The following is a 25,605-nucleotide window of genomic DNA, read 5'->3' as shown; positions in this document are numbered from 1 at the left end:
GCTATTGCTGAGAGGGAGGTGGTGTCTTCTGCAGTGCCTCCCACATGTCATTGCAGAAAACCCTCACTAATATCCGTGATATTTTTTTCCTTTCTTCCTAGCAGGAAAGTTTCTTCTTTTTTTACATTTTGGTAATCATCTCTATCTCTCTCTCTCTCTCTCTCTCTCTCTCTCTCTCTCTCTCTCTCTCTCTCTCTCTTCTTTTATTAATATAATTTAATCAGCTACTGTCTCTGTTTATGAACTCCCCATTTAGAATTTATATATTTATTCTGGAAAGAAAGACATCAGGAACTTTTATGGTACGACTCATTTATTGAAATGGCAAACATGTTGTGGTATGAAGTGTAGCCAACAGAAGAAAGTAAGCTATTGTAAACATGTGCATGCAGTTTCTAGATGTAGTGCTGCTGATGATTATTCTCTAAACTGTAAATTCTGTACTGCGAAAGTTCCACTTGGAGAGAGGTGGTTTCTTTCAGGGGAACTGTATGAATAAATGTTGAAAGGTTAAAAGAGGTGTTTAATTTGGTTGATTCTTCCACAGTATCAACAGTTGTTCATTTATGTGACTGGTTGATACAACATTACTTTGTACTGATTTTCTGTTGCTCAGTGTGTCTCTGTTTGATAAGGAGTTATCTATCCTCTTACACATATTGTAACTATTATGTCAGGTGGTTATTCTATAAACACACATTTCTACAAGTGATGATTGGTTGCCCTTGTTAATAAAATTTTCATCTGCTTCATAAGCTAACATTAAATGCATTGAAGATGAAGTGTGGCATCTTTACATAGATACCTAATGTGAATTCTATGCATATGTGCTTCTTGTGTGGTATAAAGAGGCAAATTATTATTATGTGAATTAATATTTCAGTAAAAAATTGACAAAATCATCATACTTTATAGTGCCACACTTATCTCCAAACATTTTAGCCATAAACAGATATCACCTTGTAGATGTTTTCTTATCTGATATATGAAATTGTTGAGTTGCTTAAATTTTTTAACTTAAGTGATCCTTATTTCTTTGCATCATTTTTGTGCTACAATTGCTCTGTGAAACAGACATGAGAAACATTCAAAGCTCCCCATGTTTTAGCCGTCCAGCACGAGCGGAAACCAATTTCCGACAAACGGGATTACTCTGTCACAGGTGTTAGTTCACCCTTTCCCCAGAATCCTTTAAACAAGATATACATTAGGAAAGATTTGAATTTGGATTCTTCTGGTCTACCAACCAACTTCTCAATTTCGGATTTAGGACAGATAAACTCAAATTTTGGAAAATCTGCAGGTTAGTATATCTTGACAACAGATTTGTCTAATACTAACAGTTTTCAGTTACTTTTTCTGTAAGTGTTTTGTAAGCTGTGAAGTAAATTACAATAATTTTCTGAAAGTGGGAAATCTATTGTTTGTTTTATTGGTTTCCTGCCCTTTTGTTACTCAGTGGACTGCAGACAATTGTCTCCAAGCCAAGGGAGTGCAGATGAAGAAGGTTCAGTGGACAGCTTTTTAGGGAATGGAGATTTGAATGATTCGTTAAGTGCTGCACGAGACAAGACTATTATCTCACATGCACTGGATACAGCTGCAAAGGTAACAGTGAAGATTTGTCCATAGTCTTTTCTATTTTGCCGTCAATAATCGATATTGATTTTATTAATATTTTGATGCAGACAAGGAGCCTCATATAAATGTATCTTGAATAGAAGATTGTTGTTAAGTACAGTGAAATCATTTTACTTTTCCTGAGATACATACCAAAACACACAGAAATGGTTTTTAAAAAGCCAGTTGCAGTAATATTTTTAAAAACATCCGCCACATGAGATTAAAGTCTCTTAACATTAGTGATTATGGATATAATGTAGATTACCTTCTTTAACTTTTAGCTGCTGTGGGGATGATGTTTCTTCTGAAACAATATGTTCTCTGGGTGCTACAACTAAAATAACTTTCCTGCATATTATGTTCACTGCTGTGGTCATAATTCGTACCCACTCATCCTATCCATAAGTGACAGCGTAGGTGGAGGTTCACCTTAAGATCTCGATGTAAGACAGCGCTAGTTACAATTTTGGACAGCTTACTGTCAGTGTATTATTGCTGGCAAGTACATAAAGAGGTGCATAAAACATTGTATAGAGAAATTACATGATTCACAATTTAACCATATTCGTAACATATTGTAGGGAATACAGTGACGTTTGGAAATGGAACTAGTATGTAGATGTCCTACAGTCAATGCCAGTAAGGAATTTAGCCAAATGAAAGTTGGTTGTGTGTGCTTAAAAAGCGTTGCCACAAATTGAGATGTGTCCTGGTTTTAGTTGTGCATTTTGTGTTCGTCATTATAGCAAAATGTTTCATGCAAAGTTAAATTTTTTAGATAATAGACGAAAATTTAAAGGAAATGTAGTTCATATGGAAACAAACATTAATATGTTCCATCAATGAAAAAATCACAAACTTGTGGAAATATTGTAGGGTCCTTGGTGCCAATCACACATTTAGCCGAAGTATTCAGCACCGAGTGGTGCACGCATGTCAGTAGCATAAGGCTGCTTTCGCACAGGTGATGCCGCTGCATGGTTCACCCATGCGGTTGAGCTGTTACCTTCATTTAACAAGCAGTTTGAACAGACACACAATAAGCACACCTGGAAAAAAAATTATTCACTCCCAGGAGACATCACTCTAATATTGTGTAACTTCATTTGTAACCTTTATAATCTACATCTATGTGAATACTCTGCAATTCACACACTTGTTTGGGAGAGGTTTGAGGTTTTATTGAACCCCTTGTATTCTCAACTGTTCCACTCTCAAATAGCATGTGGAAAAAAATGAAAACCTGAATCTTTCTGTGTGAGCTCAGATTTCTCTTATTTTCTTATTTGATCATTTTTCCCTATGCAGATAGGTGTCCACAAAATATTTTGACACTCAGAGGACGAAATTGGTGATCAAAATTTCATGAAAAGTTCTCACCATAAAAAGAAACACCATTGTTTTAATAATTGCCACCCCAACCCCAACTTGCATATCATATCTGTAACAATCTCCCCCCTGTTTCATGGTATTATGAAATGAGCTGCCCTTCTTTGAACAAGTGAATGCATGCAACCTTGTGAAAATTGCTGTTGTGATCTTAGAAGGTAGGAGTGTCCACAGCATACACGATCGTGAAGATGTAGAAGAAAGGTCAAAATTTGATACAAAGAATGTTGAACAAAACATCATAGTTCATGTTCGCAGTAACCTGATTGAGTAGGAAGAATTCATGATGTGTGAAACTCCCTCAAAACATCACAGAACCACCTCTGACCTGTATTACACACTCTGCACACTGTGAGTTGAATGCCTCATTGGACCAATAGTGCACAAGATGCCTTTCATCATGAAAAGAGGCAAAATCGCGACTTGTTGGACCATAGTACATGCCTGTGGTCAGCTGCTGTCCATTCCTATGCTGTTTAGCCCACTGAATATGTGCAGCTTTATGTGCCATTGTGTAGAGTGGCATTTTGGGAGGTACCAATTGTGTACTCATTGCATACAGTTCTCTACACACTCTTTGCTCAGAAAGTGGATAAAATGGACCTACATTTTCTGATGATGGCTGTAATTCCTGTTCATTCTCAAAACCGATTCTCATTGACAAAGTGTGACACTCATGTCCAGTCACTGTTGGTTGGGTTCTTTTGACAACCACTGTTCTTACAGTGTGCTACATTGCCATTAGTGCTATACAATTCATTATAGAAGAGTTGTACAGTCAGTGTTGATACACAAACAAATCGAGCAACTTCATTCACCCCCTCGGAGCACTCACGGCTCTTTTTGTGTGTATGTGTGTGGCAAGCACAGGACTCAGAGCTGTTGTAGCACCTACTCCCTTTCCTCTGCTGCAATTTCTCATTTCTGACTATCTTTCCTTTATTTTGCTCTCTTTCTCATGGTGACAGCTTTTAATGTCAGTCCGGTTCAGCCTGTCTTTTTTGAAGTATTCTTTCATTCACCGCCTTTTGGCTGAAGTAATTTGTGGCTCCATTGTGGTTTTGACCTTCATTTTCCAAATTTTCATTTAGTTAGAACAGACTGATGAAGAACGTCTTACATAGCACCTACTGCATGCAACATTAAAGATCATGTGCTCACAATACATGCTTAGGCTCTTATTTGCGCTTCAAATCCAACGCAGTAGCCAATCCGACATGTTGGGGCCAGACATTTTGCAGAAGAAATTTATCAAACCGATGGTTTTTCTGATCTGGCCATCTCATCATATAGGTATAGAAATTTCACTGTGGACAGCTATAATCCTGTTGGTTTTCCTACCTTGGCTGTCTCGTTGCAAGAGGGACAAGCAAGGCATCTGGGAGTGAGACAAATTATTCAGTATGTAGTATTAACTGGAACTGATTGGGATACTTTTGCTGTGACAAAGCCATTATTTTTTTGGAGCATATTGAAGATAAAATTGAAGAAGTTGAGTCATAAGGAAAACTGCACAATGGATCACTATTGGTTAAAGCCTCTTCTGCTACACAGTCTACAGCTCTTCAGTCATGTGAACATCTGGGTGACATACCAGTGATCATTGCCCTCACCCAAAACTTTGAATATGGTCCAAGGAACCACCTTCCACCAAGACCTTACTCTCCAAATAGACAGGGAGCAGCATGGCGTACATTTTGTTTGGCATGTCCAAAAAGGTCCCAGGGATTGTGAAATAGATACAGGTGCCTTTATCTCAGCCATCAAAGGGAATAATGCCCTCCCAGAAAAAGTTTGTCATGGTATACAGCTGTGACGTGAAGCGTTACATCCCACTGCCCACAGAGCTGCTTTCGATGCTTCCGCTTCGGTCTTATGTCATTCAGCTGCGGGCTCAGAGTATGGTAACTGCGAGTGATCACTCCACAAATGTGTTCCTTGTGATTACTTTTTTGTGTCAGCTGCATGGAACACCGACCTCAATGTTCTCTGGTTTGCACAATATTAAAGAAAAAAAGAAAGGAAAACACAGGAATATAAATTTATTGACTGCCTGTTGTATACTGAGGCACATAAAAAATATGAATGACTACATCCTGTTGGTATGATGTTCAGTTATGCAAAAGTCACATGGCTGACTCCCACTACGTCAGTTTTTTCAAAAACAGTTCACATGTGTGGAATGGCAGCTTCCCCCTCTGGCATCTACTGGTGGCAGGCTTCTCTCTTGAGTTGCCTTTCCCCAGAAACCAACAGATCAGAAGCCTGATGCCAGCCAGTGGCTGAAGGAACCACAGGGTCCCAGGGCTACCCGTTCTTAATCCACCCCCATGCTCATTGAGGATAGGAGAAGGAGAAAAATTGGGACAAGGCTACTCAGGTGACCACAGGTGCTGCCACACTGTCAGATTCTGACATTGATGTGGTTTCACTAAAGGCAGTAAGAAGTCATCTGAGCCGCAAGTGATAAACAACTGTTCCAGGTCTTATCCTATAGGGTGGTTTTTGTATCGATGCGTTAGGTTTTTGATGGACATGTCACCCACTTTTTGACAACATTGGCATCCTGTTCTTATCTCTGTTTCACTTCCCACCATTCCCCACCAAACTGAATCTTATAATGACCCTTTTACTAACTGCAACTGCTTCAGGCTCTTGACGTGGCTGCCCCATATTCTCCACCTGAAGACTATCTGTATGCGGAAGCTTAATGCTCTCAACCTCCTGGCCCACACATCTTGGGGTGCAGACTGTGGTACTCTCCTCCATCTTTATCAAGGAGACTACGGCAGTTTGCCGCTTTCCCTTCCCACTCCTCTCGGAAACAGTCAACTGTCTTATGCCGTCTGTGCATTGGTCACACTAGTCTCACCCATCATTTTCTTTTGCATAACAAGCCACCCCCACAATGTGGCTGTGGAGCCAGACTGATGGTGTCCCATACAGTGGTGGAATGTCCCCTACTGTTGGCTCTTTATGCTGAATATAGCCTTCTAGATTCTTTGTTTTTAATATTAGCAGACAATTCATTGATGATTGAACTGGTCCTCAGTTTCCTCGATGAAAGTGGTTTTATTTTCTGTTATAAGGTTTTCCTTCACTCCTGGAGCAGGGACAGGGTGGTTATGGTTGGGGCCTCTCACCATCAAAGTGGTTTTTATTTTCAGTTATGAGGTTTTGCTTTCCTCCTGGAGCAGGGGCAGGGTGGTTATGGTTGGGGCCCCTCTACGTGTTTTCTAGGACTGGGACCAATGACCACTCCCCCCTGCAAAGACCACTCTTTCATCCTTCCGTTTTTCCAGATTTTAAACCAAGCGACGTGGCGCAGTGGTTAGACACTGGACTCGCATTCGGGAGGACGACGGTTCAATCCCGCGTCCGGCCATCCTGATTTAGGTTTTCCGTGATTTCCCTAAATCGCTCCAGGCAAATGCCGGGATGGTTCCTTTCAAAGGGCACGGCCGACTTCCTTCCCCGTCCTTCCCTAATCCGATGAGACCGATGACCTCGCTGTCTGGTCTCCTTCCCCGAAACAACCAACCAACCAACCAACCAGATTTTAGATTTTACCTACCTTTTTATACCTTCTGTTGTGTGTTTTAACTTCTCCACTTTATAGTCTGACTGGATCCACCCACTTTTAATGGACCATCTATCTTATGCAAGTAACGTTGAATTGCGGGACTGGTGACCTCTCAGTTTAGTCCTACAATGCCCCCCCCCCCCCAAGTCAATCCAATACAGGCTCTTGGCTAACTCAGTGTCTCATGACCACTACTGACCAATTAGCCTCACCAACTTGCTCTAGCAATTAAATTGCTTGAAAGGACGATTGCCTGCAGTTTATGCTGGGTTCGTAATTCTCAGGGCCTTTTGTCACCCCATCAGTGTGATTTCCAGGAGGCACGATCCAGTCATCCATCTGATCTGGTTGGAAACAGCAGTCTGAAAGGCTTTTTCTAGACACAAACACCTAATTGCAATCTTATTTTATCTGCTTAAGTGATATGTCACTGCTTCGTGCCATCACATATTACTTGACCTCCATGACTGGGGCTTTCAAGGCTCCCTACTCATTTTTACTCATCAGTTTTTATCCCACCTGTTGTTCCAGGTTCAAGTTAGTACTTCACTTAGCTCTCCATCCATCTGATAGAACATAGCTTCAAGGGGCCATCTGATGGGCCTCTATGTGGATCCTTTTCTATGGTTTCCAAGCCTCTCGTGCAGAAATGCAGGTCACGGATTTCTGTCGTTATACCATGGTCCAATTTGATGCAGAACTTTACTTGGCTGCCCAGCAGTTGGAAGTTGTTGCACAGTCTCATTTCTGGACCTTCTTTTTGATAAAAAGCTGCTCCAATCTACAGTACCCTGATCATCCAACAATCCCATTCTTTTTGCATGTGAGGGGCATTGACCACCTCATACCAGCTGTCGGGTGGTATTACCAGTTGGAATGCACTTCACGGCTCTGTGCTAGGATCTCTGCCTCTCCTCCCTGGAATGTGCTCACTGTTTCTTTCTTGTGCCCCCCCCCTCCCCCCCCCTCCAGATCCTAAAGTCTCAGTTGCACCCATAACCTTTCGCTGTTTCTTATGTTCAGTTCTTCAGTTCTTTTACACTGGTGGCTCGAAAACTGTGGATAAGGTGAGATAGGCTTTTACATCCCCAGCTGGTCAGGAATACCATTCATTGCGAGGGACTTGTAGTGTTTTTACAGCAGAGCCCTACACTTCGTTAAACAGGTCTCCATTGACCACATTTTAATATGTAGTGATTTAGTGAGCATTCTTCAGGCCGTTAACCATTGTTACTTTTATCACCCTATGGTGTCTGCTATTCACGACCTTCTCGCTGAACGTAGTCATACTGGCTGCTCAGTTGTGTTTCTCTTGGTCCCAAGTCATGTGGGTATCCAAGGGAATGAACTGGCTGACTCTTCAGCTAGAGGAGTGATTATTTGCTCCCATTTGCATTGCTGGTCCCAGGTGCAGACTTTTTGGTGCAAATAAGACCTCTGTTTATTCAGAGATGGAATGAAATCTGGTTGGCTACTGCCCCCTTTAATAATCTCTGCACTATCAAGGAGACTACTGCTGCATGGTGATTTTCCTTGCGTTCCTCCCTGAAGAAATCCTTCATCCTATGTTGCCCCTGCATTAGTCACACCATGCTAACCCAGTTTTGTGTTATGTAACAAGCCACTGCCACATTGTACCTGTGGAGCCTTACAGACAGTATCTCCTGTCCTGGTGGAATACCCTGTACTTCTGGCTGTACATGCTAAGAATGACTATCCAAATTCTTTGCTTCAAATTTTTGCAGATGATTCATAGACAGGATCTGCTTCTCCATTTTTCTCTGTGAAAGTTTGTTTTTATAAGGTTTTAAGCTACCTGTGGTGCAGGAGCATTGGGATTAGGGCAGGGGGAACTCCCAACTGTATGTCCTTGACCAGTTCACTCTTTCATCTCTCTCTTACTCATTTTAATTGCTTTTCAATGTGGTTTGTCTCCTTTCCTCCTGCACCATATTTTCTATTATAGACATAGTGCTGTGGTAAATAGTGGGTGCTCTTAAATGCTTTGACTCCACTGGAGCAAGGATGGGATGGCTGTGGATGGGGTGACTCACGTTGCATGCAGAGCCCTGTGGACAGCCACTGCTGTCTTATATATTTCTCTCCTCTGTGTTTTTATTGACAGTCTAACTGATGTCCACTACAGGTTTAGCCATTTCACTTTCAGTTTTCTAAGTCCACCAACTTGAAGACATTCTTTGCCCTGTGACTGTCTTTCTCCTTCATTGAGGTAGCAGAGGGTCAGATGCAGTGTGGGGCTTTTCCCACCATTGGATGAACCCTAGGAGACCCCTCATCTGCTCTGACATGTGTACCAGCCCACTTGGTACACTTCTGCGTAAACTCTTTCTCAGCTGTAGCACCAGTCTTGCCATCACGATCTCGGTTTTATCACTCCTGCAGCCTTTCATCATCAGAACATGTCCTCCGCAGATGTCACTAACTATGGGTGAACTACCTCCGGATCAAGGGACTGATGACCTTGCTGTTTAGTCCCTTAACCCTATTTACCTACCAGCCAGTTGTGGCCTTGGGCTTCTCTTAACTCGATAGCTCCTTTTTGCCATTTTGTTACGTCTCCACGTCGACCAATTTTACAACTCAGATTCCACACAGCTAACTGGCACATATACGTAACTTCACTGCAATGATATAACATCAGTGGTGGAGGGTGATGTGACCATGTGCTACCAGTTCTACACCATCTATGCCACTCAAAAGCAACCTGTATGCTCTTTTAAGGGGTGGCTATTATTTTGTCCAATGTAATTATAATTAATAAGGTAAGTGTTAACTATGATCATCATCATAATGGTTGTCAGACAAAGCTCAAAAGTCTCTGTGGTTTTGAAGAGAACTTTGTTGTTATTCTTGGCACATGACAGTGAGTAGCTGCATTTAGTATTAATAATGATTCTACCCAACCTCCATACTCCTGTTACCTTTAGTAGCCCTATAACCGAAAGCCATAGTGTGCTATTTGTGTGTGAAACTCATCACACAGTTATTGCCAAATGGTGGTTATTGGATGTGTTTAACAAGATGTTCGTTGTACATTAGCACCACATATTATATGAAAATTTCACTATAGAAATTTTGCTGTCTCTGAAAAACACTTCATAACTCTAGCTCTTGGAGGAAGTTTCAAATGTGCCAGTGTGGACCTCATCAGATTGTGATTTTGTGCGTGTTTTGACACACACACACACACACACACAAGATGAAGCGAAATTTGCGCACTTGGGCTTCCCAGTGTGACTCCTCATGTGACAGCGGAAAAAAAAGTCTGTCCCAAAATTTTGTCCAGCGAGTACATCCGGCAGAAAAAAGACGTTAAAGAGTGACAATCTGGCAACACTGTAACAACATTTATTGTAACTACCTCTGTCAACTGTTTCATGTATCCTTAAGGAAGATTGAAGATTCACTCCTTGAATGTGTTTTATTTGAAAATACGTATATATAAACACTTATGTTTCTCATAAATATACTATGATAATTAGTGATTTAAGATCATTTTGATGTCATTATTTTCAATATATGGTTGTGTTACCCAGTGCTGTGTATATAAAACCTGTAAATATTCCTTTTCAGAATTTAAATGAAAGTGACTCATTTGCATTGGCAGACTATGGTGATGAAAGTGTTTTCGAGCTGGAAGGCCTACTAGTTCAAGATCACCACATTTCTTTTAACTTGCAGACACCAAGTCCAATGCCAGCCTACCTAAATGTGCACTATATTTGTGAAAGTGCTTCTAGACTACTGTTCCTGTCTGTTCATTGGGCTCGTAGCTTACCAGCATTCCAACTGTTGAGGTAAGGTACTGTACCTTAAATTGTGATGTATTTTCCTCTGCTGAGAAAATGTGTGTGTGTGTGTGTGGGGGGGGGGGGGGGGGAGGTGCGGTGGCGGGGGGGTGCGGCAGGATGCATGTGTGTGCGTTTCACCTCATTGAGCATGTTTTTTGAAAGATAAATGTTTTTAGGTGGACAGGACATTCGTGAGACTGAAGGAGAGGGGAAGTTCCTGAGGAAATGACTTGTTTGTTTTTTCTGCTTGTATGAAATTGCTGTAGAATACACACACATTTTTTCTTGTTTGATAATTTTTCTATTAACCGTTAACGCCCACAATACTGGGAAGGGACTAGGGGGTTTACTTTATGCCCACCATTTTAAATATTCTGTAATCTAGTCAATACTTTATGCCCACCATTTTAAATATTCTGTAATCTAGTCAATTATTTTATATTTTAAAATTTTGAAAAAAAAAATATTTTTTGCTTTTAATGAATTCTTCTACCAGATACCATATTTTTTTAAAATTTTTCAGTTAAAGTTAACCCAAAAATTTAATTCTTAGGAGTAGGTGTCACTTCCATGATGAATGCCATATTTTCAGGTTCAGGACCTCACTTACACATCAGTATCTTTTTAAATAATATGTTGTGAGGAAAAGTCAACAGCAATTAAAGAAATCTGCTTTTTTTGTGGGCATAAATTGCTCCCACCCCACCCTGTTGGTAATGCACATTGTGGAAAATTCAAGGGTGAAAACAAATTCTTTCATCACTCAAAATGATATTATCTTCAGCAACATATCTTCTATTTTAGGAGGAGAATCATAGAAGGTGGCTGTTTTATTATTTGTGGTTTCAGTCTTGCAAGAAAAGCATCGAATGAATACTTAGTGAAGAAGATGTTGGAAAAAAATCATGAATGAAGATAAATAAATTCACAGTAGTACCCTTTAAAAGTGAAGTTCCAACAATAGTCATGATTAGCACCTGATTAGTGACCTTATGGTATTGTATTAATTTTTTTAGAAATGTCATGATGAAACATGAAGGGATAATATGTATTCCTCAGGTGTTATCTGCACCAAGGCGGCCGGACCTGCCCTGTAAGGGGCCTCCCGACCAATGACACCAAATGCTAATTTCATTTCATTTTCATGGGATGGAAGGCATGTAGGAATATCTTGTGGGAAAGGCTGCAGTATATTGATTATGATGTTAATAAACAAAGTTTCTAAGTTGTGTGATTATGCTGTGGTTTCCACGTCCAGATCATAACATACGTGTCTAATGTAATGACGCTTGACTTGGATGTAGCCAGTGTGAATCTTTGTGGGGTGGGGAAGTACATCACTTACCTCTCCACAGTGTGTCAGTGTGAGGTTCCCATATCATTTTTAACCGAATTCAGGACATTTTGAAAATAATTTACAAAACGTCAGGAGAAGGAGTAAAACTCACGGCCGCTGGAGTTACCATCAACATGTGCTTAATAATAATTTATTTTTACATGATCTGTCATTCAACTAATGAGAGATTAACAGTAATATTGCATATAGAGTTAGGAAATATATTTAAACGCAAAATTCACACATTTTGCGTTGAAAATCTAAATCTACATACATACTCTGCAAGCCACCGTATAGTGCATTGGGGGGGGGGGGGGGTACACCTTGTGCCATACTAATTATTTCCTGTCCTATTTCTCTTGCAAATAGAGTGAGGAAAAAATGACTTCCTATATGGCTCTGAACCAAGCCCTATTTCTCTTATCCTGTCGTCATGGTCCTCACATGAAATGTATGTGGTGGCAGTAGAATCGTTCTGCAATCAATTTCAAATGTATGTTCTCTAAATTTTCTCAAAAGTGTTTCTTGAAAAAAACTTAGTCTTCCCTCTAGGGGTCCCCATTTCAGTTCATGAAGCATCTCTGTAATACTCGTGTGTTGATAGAACCTTCTGGCAACAAATCTAGCAGTCCACCTCTGGATTACATTGATGACTTCCTTTAACCTGATCCCATGAGGATCCCAGACACTCCAGCACTACTCAGTAATGGGTTGCGTTAGTGTTCTGTGCCCAGTGTCCTTTACAGATAACCCACACGTTCCTAAAATTCTCCCAATAAACTAAAGTAAACAGTTTGTCTTGTCTACTTCTGTCATTACATGATCGTTCCATTTCCTATTGCCTTGCAATGCTAAGTCTAGATATTTGATCAACATGGCTGTGTCAAGCAGCACATTACTAATGCTGTATTTGATCATTATGGGATTGTTTTTCCTACTTATCTGCGTTAACTTGGATATCACTACATTTAGAGTAAGCTGCCATTCATTAAACACTGAAAATTTTGTCCAACTCATCTATTAACCTATCACAGTCATTCAACGTTGACAACCTTTCCATATACCACAGCATCAACAGCAAACAGCTGCAGATTGCTGCTCACCCTGTCGATCAGATCATGTATGAATATAGAGAATAAGAGTAGCTCTATCACATTACACTGGGGCATTTGGAATGATACCCTTGTCTCTGATTAACACTCATCATCGTGGAAAATGTACTTGGTTCTGTTACATAAAAGTCTTCAGGCCACTCACATATCTGGCAACCTACTCTGTACACTCGTACCTTCATTAACAGTCTGCAGTGGGGCAACATATCAAATACTTTCCAGAAATCTAGAAATATGAAATATTTGTCCTTTGTCCGTGGTTCGCAGGATGATATGCTAGAAAAGAGCTATCTGACTGAAAACACGTGATGCTTCCTAAATCTGTGCTGGTGTGGGGACACAAGTTTTTCCCCATCTCCAGAAAGTATATTGTATCCAAACAGTGAATATGTTAAAGAATTCTGCAGCAAACCAATGTTAAGAATATTGGTCTGTAATTTTGCGGGTCCATTCATTTACCTTTCTTATATACTGGAGCCATTTGGACGTTTGCACTGGGCTAGAGTTTGACCATAAATGCAAGCTAAGTAAGAGACCATTGCCAGAAAGTACCCTCCTTAAAACCGAATTGGGATTCAATCCAGACCTGTCGACTTTCCAACTCTTTCCATTGCTTCTCCACACCAGGGATCCCTATTACTATGTGCTCCATACGATAATCTGTGTGACAATCAAACACTGGTGTTCTTGTACAATCCTCCTTTGTGAATGATTTCTTAAATGCAAATTTTAAAACTTCAGCTTCCCTTTTGCTGTCTTCTATTGCCCCATCAGAATAGCCAGTGTGTGACTTGATGGAAGCCTTTGTCCCACTTAGCAATTTTACGCAGGACTAAAATTTTTTTGGGTCACCGGCAAAATCTCCAAAGGCATGGCAGTGGTAGCTGTATGCTCTGCGCATCAGTCTGTTTACACATGGACAAATTTCTACTGCCTTTTACCTGTTGTCATTTATGCATCCTTTTTTGAACAAAGAATGCAACAGTCTCTGCTTCCTAAGCATTTTCCGAATTTTCATTAAACCTTGGTGAGTATTTTGTGTCCTTAATCCACTTGGCACAGACTTCTCCAGAGTGTGATTCATAATCCATTGAAGCTTTGCCCATAATTGCTCTATGTACATCATATTGGAACTAAATGGTGTACATTCATTGTGTAAGTTGGATGCTAACGAGTGCTTATCTGCTCTTTCTAGTAAAAATGCTCTCATAGCCTCCTTGATGAATTTAACTTCAGTTTCCATTATCACTGTGGTATCGTGATCACTAATCCCTATCACTCCACTAACACTGCTGATAAGGTCAGGCCTGTGTTTAGCTACAAGGCCTAAACTACTTCAACTGTGTGTAGGCTAGCTACTCAGGACAGATTTCGAAAAACGTGTTAGTTAGTACTTCACAAGACTGTCTGTATGCAACACCTGCAGTTAATCTGTAGATGTCCCAATCTACACTCAGTAGGTTAAAGTTGCCTTCAATAAATATTGCGTGATCTGGGCATATCCATACTACTGAGCATAGACTATCTTTGAACGATTCTGAAACTGTCATGGCAGTATCCAAAACATCCGATAATTAACAAGAGTTCACTTATACCTTTTACGTACTTCCAGGCAACTTCACAATCGAACTCTATTTCGACCTTGATAGATGTAATATTTTTGTCTACTGCCATGAATACTGCTACTACTGTGGTGCCTAATCTGTTTTCATGAGGTACATTCCATGCCTCACTAAGTATTTCGGAACTTTCTACTTCGGATTTTGGCCAGCTGTCAGTTCCGAGAATAACCTGAATGTGACAACTTTCCTGGAGAGCAATAAATTCAGAACCTTCATTACGAATACTTTGACAATTTACCCTTGAAATTTTTGGCAGTCAAAGTTTCCTTACTTTGGTCACAGTCTGATTTCGCTCACTCCATATCGAGTGCTGAGCGTTAATCGGAGGACCTCATATTACTGCCTAGCCTTAAAAATGCACTCCACATGTGCTCTGCTACTGAAATAGTTGTTTCCTTGTGTAGTGCATCCCTGACCTATGAAAGTGGGTCCTACAATTCTCCATCCTATAATGGAGGTCCAGAAATCTACAGCCAAGACCTTCACAGAATCAACTGAGCCTTTGGTTGAGGTCCTCCACTCGGCTCCAAACCAAAGGTCACTGATAAATACTGGAAACTGTGCTGCAAATTTTGAGTTCTACATGCATCCCGCGACCAAGGCCAGCAATCTTCACCACTTCTGCCAACTGCCTGTGTGAACTGAGGATTGCCTCAGAATCCAAATGACAAACATCACTGATGCTGACGTGAGCCGCAACTTGTAGGTGACTGCACCTTGCAAGCTCGATAGCAGCAGGCAGGGTCTCCTACACATCTCGGATGAGGTCCCCTGGTAGACATACCGAGCGCATTTTGGATTTCTTTCCAGCTCTGGACAGTATTTCCGTAAAGGATTCCATAACACGACTAATATTGGAGCTCCCGATAACTGACTAAACATCTCCTCCCCCTGTCCCTCCTGTGTACCTGCTCAAATCCTGCTGAAGAAGTGACTGGCTGTCAACTCAACAGGGTGAATAGGTGAGCCCAGAAAGCCAGCCTCCACATTAACTGTCCGCGTTGAGCGACATGAACATGTTACCACCTGCCACTCACCCTGCGGTGGGGGTGGATCCTCAGCTTCAGGAACACTGCAAGGTGTGTTGGTAGCAGAACCCGTGAGCAAACAAGTGACATCATAAGTGTCCCATGCAAGGTGCCAGATTCCCACCACCGCTACACCCTAAGGCAGTGGACAGAAGATGGCTGACTGTGGCAAAAGTGTCTTTGGCTGTTTGTGAACAGTGGCCAGTTCCTCTGCGAAATGTTGCCTGTTCCTCCTGCATCTGCACACATCATGCACACATCCTTGTACTTCTAACTTAAGAATTAACTACAAAAGCACACAGAGAAAGCTATTATGTAATTTGCTAACCTGCTAATGTGTCTCCACCAGAGTCTGACATCTTACTGAGCTGTTTAGGCAGCCATTCAAAACAAATGACTGTTGTTCTACAGGCTGTGCAAATCTACACTTTGCAGGTACTAAAACACGAGATCACACCTGTTAAATACAACACACAAGGAACTGAAGAATTAAACTAAGAAAAACTACAGAAAAAGCTTTAGCTGTGTTACAGCCTGGAATAGTTGGTGAAGATTCAGCTAAGCTTCTAATATGTTTTGGACACACTCGCTCATTGTGAAAACGAGTAAAATTTTCCTATCATTTTTTCACTGACACGTTTGAAACATGATTCTGTAACAAGCTATCATACAATTCATGCCGCATAATTTAAATTCTTCCATCTGTCATTCAATTACAGTGACATTTGCATGATATCACATAGTCTTTACTATGACTGGCTTCTAGAAGTAAACCAAGCAGGCATTACATTGATCAAAGTGTTCATGACAATTTTTATATCTAATTGTATACTTAAAAATATGCAGTTTAACTGCATTACACACTAAAGAGTTCTCCAAAACTCATAATTTTTTGGTACTTTTCATTGTGAAAAAATTTCAGGAAATGTGATGTTGACAGATAAAACTGTTATGGAATTAGTTCCTTTGAAGTGGGATGTTTTTGTCTGGTGTCGCATCAAGGAGATCAGTTGTTTATACAGGAAATGATCAGTCATGTTCAGGTTATCCACAAACATCAGCTTTAAGAAAAATGTCTAGCTCCGATTTCAACATTATATATTGGTTCAAATATTGTTAAACAGCTGCCCTCACTTAAAATCTCCAATTTCTCACTATGCCACTAGAAACTGCTTTTTTTGACTTTTTTCCTCATAGTTATTTACTCACAAAATCTTCGTTTAACTACAAATTGATATTTCATAATTTACGAATTGTGGTTGTGGTTGGTTAGTTCAGTTGAATAGTTTGGTGAAATGCGTAGTTAGCATAGTTGTCAATGTGCATATGAATAATTAAACAGCACTAGGTGAGAGTAATAAAGTATTGTAATTAATATGAATCAAATTCATTTTTGTTTCTTTTTTAGTTCTGAAATGTAGATATTTCATAGATCCACAGATACATTATGTGCCAACTATGAAACTTCATCTTCCTGTCAGAACAGCAGACAGCTGTTATATGAATGATGCAGTAAAAGAAAATTATTTTGTGTAATTTAGAGTTCACCATTTACACCTGAAATTGTTAGGCTGGAGAGAAGCAATCATAAATATATTTTTATATATCAAAAATTTAGAAATTATTAAAAAGTTTTAATTGTCTTGGTCATAATTAGATAACAATAATAATAACAATAATAATAATAATAATAATAATAATAATAATAAATTCCAGAATGAGATTTTCACTCTGCAGCAGAGTGTGCGCTGATATGAAACTTCCTGGCAGATTAAAACTGTGTGCCGGGCCGAGACTCGAACTCTGAACCTTTGCCTATCGCGGCACAGTTTTAATCTGCCACGAAGTTTCATATCAGTGCACACTCCACTGCAGAGTGAAAATCTCATTCTGGAAACATCCCCCAGGCTGTGGCTAAGCCTTGTCTCCGCAATATCCTTTCTTTCAGGAGTGCTAGTTCTGCTAGGTTCGCAGGAGAGCTTCTGTTAAGTTTGGAAGGTAGGAGATGAGGTACTGGCAGAAGTGAAGCTGTGAGGACGAGGCGTGAGTTGTGCTTGGGTAGCTCAGTTGGTAGAGCACTTGCCCGCGAAAGGCAAAGGTCCTGAGTTCGAGTCTCAGTAGTCACACAGTTTTAATCTGCCAGTAAGTTTCATAATAAATTCCAATCCCAAAGAAAGCACGTGTTGACAGATGTGAAAATTACTGAGCTATCAGTTTAATAAGTCAAGGCTGCAAAATACTAACAAGAATTCTGTACAGACAAATGGAAAAATTGGTAGAAGCCGACCTTGGGGAAGATTAGTTTGGATTCCGTAGAAATGTTGGAACACGTGAAGCAATACCAACTCTACAACTTATCTTAGAAGATAGATTAAGGAAAGGCAAATTTACCGTTTCTAGCATTTGTAGACTTAGAGAAAGCTTTTGACAATGTTGGCTGGAATACTCTATTTCAAATTCTGAAGGTGGCAGGGGTAAAATACAGGGAGCGAAAGGCTATTTACAATTTGTACAGAAACCAGATGGTAGTTATGAGTCAAGGGGCATGAAAAGGAAGTAGTGATTGGGAAGGGAGTGAGACAGGGTTGTAGCCTCTCCCCGATGTTATTCAATCTGTGTATTGAGCAAGCAGTAAAGGAAACAAAAGAAAAATTTGGAGTAGGAATTAAAATCCATGGAGAATAAATAAAAATGCTGAGGTTTGCCGATGACACTGCAATTCTGTCGGAGACAGTAAAGGACCTGGAAGATCAGTTGAACAGAATGGACAATGTCTTGAAAGTAGGATATAAGATGAACACCAACAAAAGCAAAACAAGGATAATGGAATGTAGTTGAATTAAATCGGGTGATGCTGAGGAAATTAGATTAGGAAATGAGATAATTAAAGTAGTAAATGTGTGTTGATATTTGTGGAGCAAAATAACTGACGATGGTTGAAGTAGAGAGGATATAAAATGTAGACTGGCAATGGCAAGGAAAGTGTTTCTGAAGAAAATAAATTTGTTAACATTGAGTATAGATTTAAATGTCAGTAAGTCATTTCGGAAAGTATTTGTGTGGAGTTGTGCCATGTACGGAAGTGAAATATGGACGATAAATAGTTTAGACAAGAAGAGAATAGAAGCTTTCGAAATGTGGTGCTACAGAAGAATGCTTAAGATTAGATGGGTAGACCACATAACTGATGAGGAGGTATTGAATAGAATTGGGGAGAAGAGAAATTTGTGGAACAACTTGACTAGAAGAAAGGATCGGTTGTCAGGACATGTTCTGAGGCATCAAGGGATCACCAATTTAGTATTGGAGGGCAGCGTGGAGGGTAAAATTCGTAGAGGGAGACCAAGATATGAATACACTAAGCAGATTCAGAAGGATGTATGTTGCAGTAGGTACTGGGAGATGAAGATGCTTGCTCAGGATAGAGTAGCATGGAAAGTTACATCGAACCAGTCTCTGGACTGAAGACATCAACAAAAACAACAACAACAATAATAAGATAACTAGTTTCAGTTGAAAAAATCATTCATCTGCAAATCTGAAAAGAATAAGCAAACACAAAATGGCTCTAAGTGATAAGTTTTTTTTTTTTATGTTGATGGTATTACAGAAAAGAAAATTTATCACAATATTTAACTAAAGAGGTAGGATCTGCCCAGTTTGATAAAAAATTAGTGTAATTGTTTGTGAAGCGGATAAAACATAGCATCTTAATAATAGGAAACATTCCAATGAAAAATATAGAAAATGAGTGTTTTTCTACCACAGCAGAGTCCCTTGAACAATGTATGGTCATGAAAAATAGACTTATCATCAGTAGAGCAGTAAACTGCTTCTAAATCTACAAAAATATGGAAACAAAAATAAAGTGACCCAGAGAAATAGAAATATAATATATAGTCTATATTATCCAAAATAGTTTGGATAATTATAAAAGCAAATGTGCCATACTTTATGAAAATACATAGGAATGTAAGATAAAAGTCTGTGCAGTGTACAAGCAAGCCTGTGTTGGTAGTGGCCTATTTGAAGGTACACGGCAAACCAACAGCTTGGCATGTAAGCCAAACAGTAAAGTTACCAATACAATGCCAGATGTTGTGTGAGTTAACAGTTACAAAAATTGTCAGTAAGAAATTAAAACAGTAACATGTAAAATTGTGGAAGATGAAAATAACCACATAGTGGTGAAAACTAGGGTATCATAAAAAGTAAGGTGAAAGGCAGAATATGAAGATAACACAAAAGTTAATAGAATAGATAAAAATATTCCCAGATAAAAAATAAAAACAGAATATAAATACAAAGTAAATCATGATGTTAATACAAAACACTAATACTCTTGAAACAGATTCTGTACTAATCACTTTATAGTTAAACTCTTCACAGAAATAAACAAATGCAAAGTTTCTTTCACAGAGAGTGGCTTTTCAAAGCCGAAATTGTTCATTGTTATCCTTCATTTAAGGCAAAAATTGTTGGTGTAGTACAACTTTGACATTTTGGTTAATTTTATCCAGTCATATAGACTTAAATATCTTCCACACCTAATGGAGCTAATGCAGCAGTGTTGTGTTCAGAGTCATATTCTACCACTGTGTGGTCACCTCTGCTCTCCATCACAGTTTAGCCACAGCCATTCATTTGGGTGGACAGTTTGTGGTGGTGCTCGCCTGCTTAGTTTCTCTCTTCATTTGTTGTCCTCGGTGTTGACATTCTGGCTGAAAAAATTGGGATTGGATGTGCAACTACTGTATTTACTCGAATCTAAGCCACATCTGAAAAATGAGACTGGAAATCAAGGGAAAAAAAAATTCCCGAATCTAAGCCGCACCTGAAATTTGAGACTCGAAATTCAAGGAGAGAGAGAAGTTATAGCCCGCAACTCCAAATGGAAACAAAGTTGGTCCATTGTAATATGAGACACAATTTAGGTTGAATGAATGATGATACATCTATAGTAGTTTGGTTCGAGTCGTAAGCTCAGCAGTTAAGCTTTACCAGGTAGCCATTGCTATGCGTCAGGCGCTCTGTCTGTATTTATACGGGTACTCTTCCTTTTTCACGTGCTTTGTCTAGTTAGAATTGATTGTTTATTTTTCTTTGATCTGATAAGTGCCGTTCTCTTTGTTATAGGTGTTTACGTCACTCTAAGCTGACAGTGCATTACTGTACTGTGTCATGCATTGTTTGTCGCATTCTGATAATGAGTGTTTCCGGCCTGTCACCGCTCGCGACATAGCTTGCTTTTGTGCACGCTACCGCAGGAATCATCTCATTAGCGAAACAATGGCAAGAGACTGCTATTTGTTGTTACTTACACTGCTGATTTCTTTGATAATGATCAACAAGAACCAAATAATAGACTGCGTATGATAGATGATGTTCAAAACGAGAGTTTAGTGAAAATTTTTCTCCATTTGAAAATCTTTGCAGACGCCTCTTTAGTACATTACATTCTGCACAGAAATTAGTCATCTTAGATTTAAAAATCTAGTCAATTGTCGTGCTTCATTTCTGACTGTATCACTATTAGGCATAAGAATAAGATGAAAATAAACAGCGTTTGCTGTTGTTTCACTCCAGTTTCGTAGTTTATTAGGAAGACAGGATTTAAATGCAGCAAACACGAAAGAATACATGGCAAAATGTTTATATTTGTATTATTCTTATGGTGAAGAGAATACTGCATGTGATTCACAGTTCATACTGCTACATTCGAAGATGAACAATACGGAATTTGTATTTACTTCGTTGGATAATGTATGAAAATGCAGTGGTCGAAACTCGGGGCGGAGAAAAAGCTCGTCTTCCACCTTTTTTTTACTGACGCAGAGGTTTTGGTGCCAGTATTTATCTTTGTGCCTGCAAAGCATGCCTGTGTAGCGCTACATATATTCGACGGCAGAAGTTAGTCGTGGTGGCACCTACCAACATTTTTCAGAACTTCCGCTTATTTTGCACTCGATTCTAAGCCGCTGGCGGTTTTTTGGATTACAAAAACTGAAAAAAAAGTGCGGCTTAGATTCGAGTAAATACGGTACTGTCTACTATAAATGATGTAGCAGACAGATTCACAGTTGCGTTTCACTGTTCACAACCCCCCTAATATTACGCAGTTATATGGGCAGTGCACTATTGTTTTAACTTCCCATAAGCCTCATTAATAGTTCACAGACTAACATCCACATACTGCTACAATAGTTTACTGTTGAACATCTATGAGCAGTAAAAGCCTAACCAAACTGTTCAGTCTTTCAAATAAATTGAACAGACACAGCCAGTGCATTAACACATGGCCTATTGGTGTAACACTTATTTCACTGTTAAGTTGATGCATTGTTGTCATTCTAACCAACACAGGTTCCTCATCTGAAACTCGGCCGTGGACTGACTGCCTCATGCCAAAATTGGGGCCCTTATATATCCTCATATAATAGGTACTGAAACGACATAGTGTTTGAAATTAAATTTGCAGAAATTACAATTAAAACTTAACTCGTTCAATTAACTGCGTACATCAAAAAATTCGTTCCTTTTAACAGGTTCTTCTGCTACAAGGTTTAGGCCGAATTATTTTTTTACTGATGAAATTAACAGATATCATTACATGAACAATACTTTCGATGAAACTGTAAATTACGTTGGAATTAATTAAGTGCTGGCTTTGTTAACATCTTTCGAATAGAGCCAAATAAATACTTTAAGAATAGTAGCATTTTGTCTTCCAAATGTTTACAATTATTACAGAATTTATATTTGTTTATACAGGGTGCTTCAAAAATGACCGGTATATTTGAAACGGCAATAAAAACTAAACGAGCAGCGATAGAAATACACCGTTTGTTGCAATATGCTTGGGACAACAGTACATTTTCAGGCGGACAAACTTTCGAAATTACAGTAGTTACAATTTTCAACAACAGATGGCGCTGCAAGTGATGTGAAAGATATAGAAGACAACGCAGTCTGTGGGTGCGCCATTCTGTACGTCGTCTTTCTGCTGTAAGCGTGTGCTGTTCACAACGTGCAAGTGTGCTGTAGACAACATGGTTTATTCCTTAGAACAGAGGATTTTTCTGGTGTTGGAATTCCACCGCCTAGAACACAGTGTTGTTGCAACAAGACGAAGTTTTCAACGGAGGTTTAATGTAACCAAAGGACCGAAAGGCGATACAATAAAGGATCTGTTTGAAAAATTTCAACGGACTGGGAACGTGACGGATGAACGTGCTGGAAAGGTAGGGCGACCGCGTACGGTAACCACAGAGGGCAACGCGCAGCTAGTGCAGCAGGTGATCCAACAGCGGCCTCGGGTTTCCATTCGCCGTGTTGCAGCTGCAGTCCAAATGACGCCAACGTCCACGTATCGTCTCATGCGCCAGAGTTTACACCTCTATCCATACAAAATTCAAACGCGGCAACCCCTCAGCGCTGCTACCATTGCTGCACGAGAGACATTCGCTAACGATATAGTGCACAGGATTGATGACGGCGATATGCATGTGAGCAGCATTTGGTTTACTGACGAAGCTTATTTTTACCTGGACGGCTTCGTCAATAAACAGAACTGGCGCATATGGGGAACCGAAAAGCCCCATGTTGCAGTCCCATTGTCCCTGCATCCTCAAAAAGTACTGGTCTGGGCCGCCATGTCTTCCAAAGGAATCATTGGCCCATTTGTCAGATCCGAAACGATTACTGCATCACGCTATCTGGACATTCTTCGTGAATTTGTGGCGGTACAAACTGCCTTAGACGACACTGCGAACACCTCGTGGTTTATGCAAGATGGTGCCCGGCCACATCGCGAGGCCGACGTCTTTAATTTCTTGAATGAATATTTCGATGATCGTGTGATTGCTTTGGGCTATCCGAAACATACAGGAGGCGGCGTGGATTGGCCTCCCTATTCGCCAGACATGAACCCCTGTGACTTCTTTCTGTGGGGACACTTGAAAGACCAGGTGTACCGCCAGAATCCTGAAACAATTGAACAGCTGAAGCAGTACATCTCATCTGCATGTGAAGCCATTCCGCCAGACACGTTGTCAAAGGTTTCGGGTAATTTCATTCAGAGACTACGCCATATTATTGCTATGCATGGTGGATATGTGGAAAATATCGTACTATAGAGTTTCCCAGACCGCAGCGCCATCTGTTGTTGCAAATTGTAACTACTGTAATTTCGAAAGTTTGTCTGCCTGAAAATGTACTGTTGTCCCAAGCATATTGCAACAAACGGTGTATTTCTATCGCTGCTCGTTTAGTTTTTATTGCCGTTTCAAATATACCGGTCATTTTTGAAACACCCTGTATGTCAACAGTAGAATTTAAGTTACGAAACAATTACTGATTTCACCCTATAACAGAAGATACTAACTAGTAATAGTCCAAATAAATTAGAAAATCAATTACGTATGTAAAACTAAGCACAAAATTAGGTCTTGTGTTATATTCTTTAAAACTGAGGGCCAACCTTTCTCTTTTATGGAAATGCAGATAATATTCACTTACGTTAATGGTAATTAGTTAACAGTGAAAAAATGAATTTTAAGCAGGCAGATGGCAAAACGAGGGGAAGCAAAAATAGCCCAGCTTGCTTCGTCACATCACCCCCTCATTGGATTGACCAGATAGATATTGGAAATGGCTAACTGGGCAATTCAGTGACCACAAGTGACCCCAGAAATTTTGTTTAAGACCTACACACAAAATATTACATAAGGAATATCAAAACTACAGTAAGCATGGTTTTTCAAATTTATACTTACGTGAACTGGCCATACGAAAATCCCCATACAAAATAATTACACACGGTGTATTATTGTACAATATCACAAAATACCTACAAGTTATACTTTTAACAAAAATTATGCATCATCATAAGTGATGTCACCCCCCTTTTTTATTTTTTTTTTTTAAGCAAAGATTACATTTAAACATACATGTCACTTTATACAAGTCCTGCCTTGCTTAACAAAACATTAATCCTTATGGGCAGCAAAGAAGTTGAATTACACTATTACTCTGGGCATTGCAGTTCATGTTTAGACAAAAAATTTCATTTGCTCAATGTTTAGTAATTTTCACAAGCACTTTCACTTTTTCAGTGAGCTTTTACACATTTTCTCACCAAGTTGTCCATGCCATCAACAGGTCCAAGTGGCAATTAGTAAGGAAATGCACTGCTATCAGTTCCCTTTGAGGTGGTTCTCCTCTGCCACAGTACATGAAAAAAAGAGACAAAATACCTTACCTTAGTACACTTACTTTAAAGCTATTTTGAAATTTGTTTTTTACTAAGATGCTCACCATAGCTGCATTCACACTTTTAAAAGGCTACAGATTATCATCCTACATAATTAGCAGAAAAGCTGTGTAAACGATTCCTACTCAATGTGATCAGTTTTGTTGGTCAAGGGAATTTCACTACTGTGTGGAAGCTAATGGTGGACACTGCGACAGAGAAATCATTGAGCCTATCTGTGTCAGAAATTCACAGCATTTGCAAGACCACAGTGATGTGAGGAAGTTTTTTTTCTTGTTGAGTTACAGGTTTTAATACATGCCTTTATTATAATGAAATTTCAAAATTGTAGAAACAAAAGTAGATGTTTGAAGATTATAATTCACATGTTGAAAAGACTGCGAAGAAGAGAATGGTGATTGTCTTCTATACTGCGAGGGAATTATTTAAATCCATTGTTGAGAAACCGTTACTGGGAAGTGCCTATTTCAACTCATAGCAGTACTTTGAATTATCCATATCTACATCTACATCCATACTCCGCAAGCCACCTGACAGTGTGTGACGGAGGGTACCTTTAGTACCTCTGTTGGTTCTCCCTTCTATTCCAGTCTCGTATTGTTCGTGGAAAGAAGGATTGTCGGTATGCTTCTGTGTGGGCTCTAATCTCTCTGATTTTATCCTCATGGTCTCTTCACGAGATATACGTAGGAGGGAGCAATATACTGCTTGACTCTTCGGTGAAGGTATGTTCTTGAAACTTCAACAAAAGCCCGTACCGAGCTACTGAGCGTCTCTCCTGCAGAGTCTTCCACTGCAGTTTATCTATCATCTCCGTAACGCTTTCGCG

General features: G+C 39.7%; 1 protein-coding gene across 3 annotated transcripts in view; it reads left to right on the top strand.

Annotated features, from left to right (window-relative positions):
* Nucleotides 1-25,605, top strand: part of LOC126248953 (orphan steroid hormone receptor 2-like) — a 130,665-nt gene that overhangs the window by 27,402 nt on the left and 77,658 nt on the right. For 2 of the 3 annotated variants that reach the window (XM_049950487.1, XM_049950488.1), the window contains exons 5-7: nucleotides 1,094-1,303; nucleotides 1,460-1,608; nucleotides 10,190-10,413. In XM_049950487.1, coding sequence (XP_049806444.1) covers nucleotides 1,094-1,303; nucleotides 1,460-1,608; nucleotides 10,190-10,413 — 583 coding nt within the window. The remainder of the gene's footprint in view (nucleotides 1-1,093; nucleotides 1,304-1,459; nucleotides 1,609-10,189; nucleotides 10,414-25,605) is intronic. The other variant, XM_049950489.1, reaches the window with a different exon arrangement.

This window comes from Schistocerca nitens, chromosome 3 (assembly GCF_023898315.1).
Source record: "Schistocerca nitens isolate TAMUIC-IGC-003100 chromosome 3, iqSchNite1.1, whole genome shotgun sequence".
Lineage (NCBI taxonomy): Eukaryota > Metazoa > Arthropoda > Insecta > Orthoptera > Acrididae > Schistocerca > Schistocerca nitens.
This window is presented reverse-complemented; position numbering and strand designations above follow the sequence as displayed.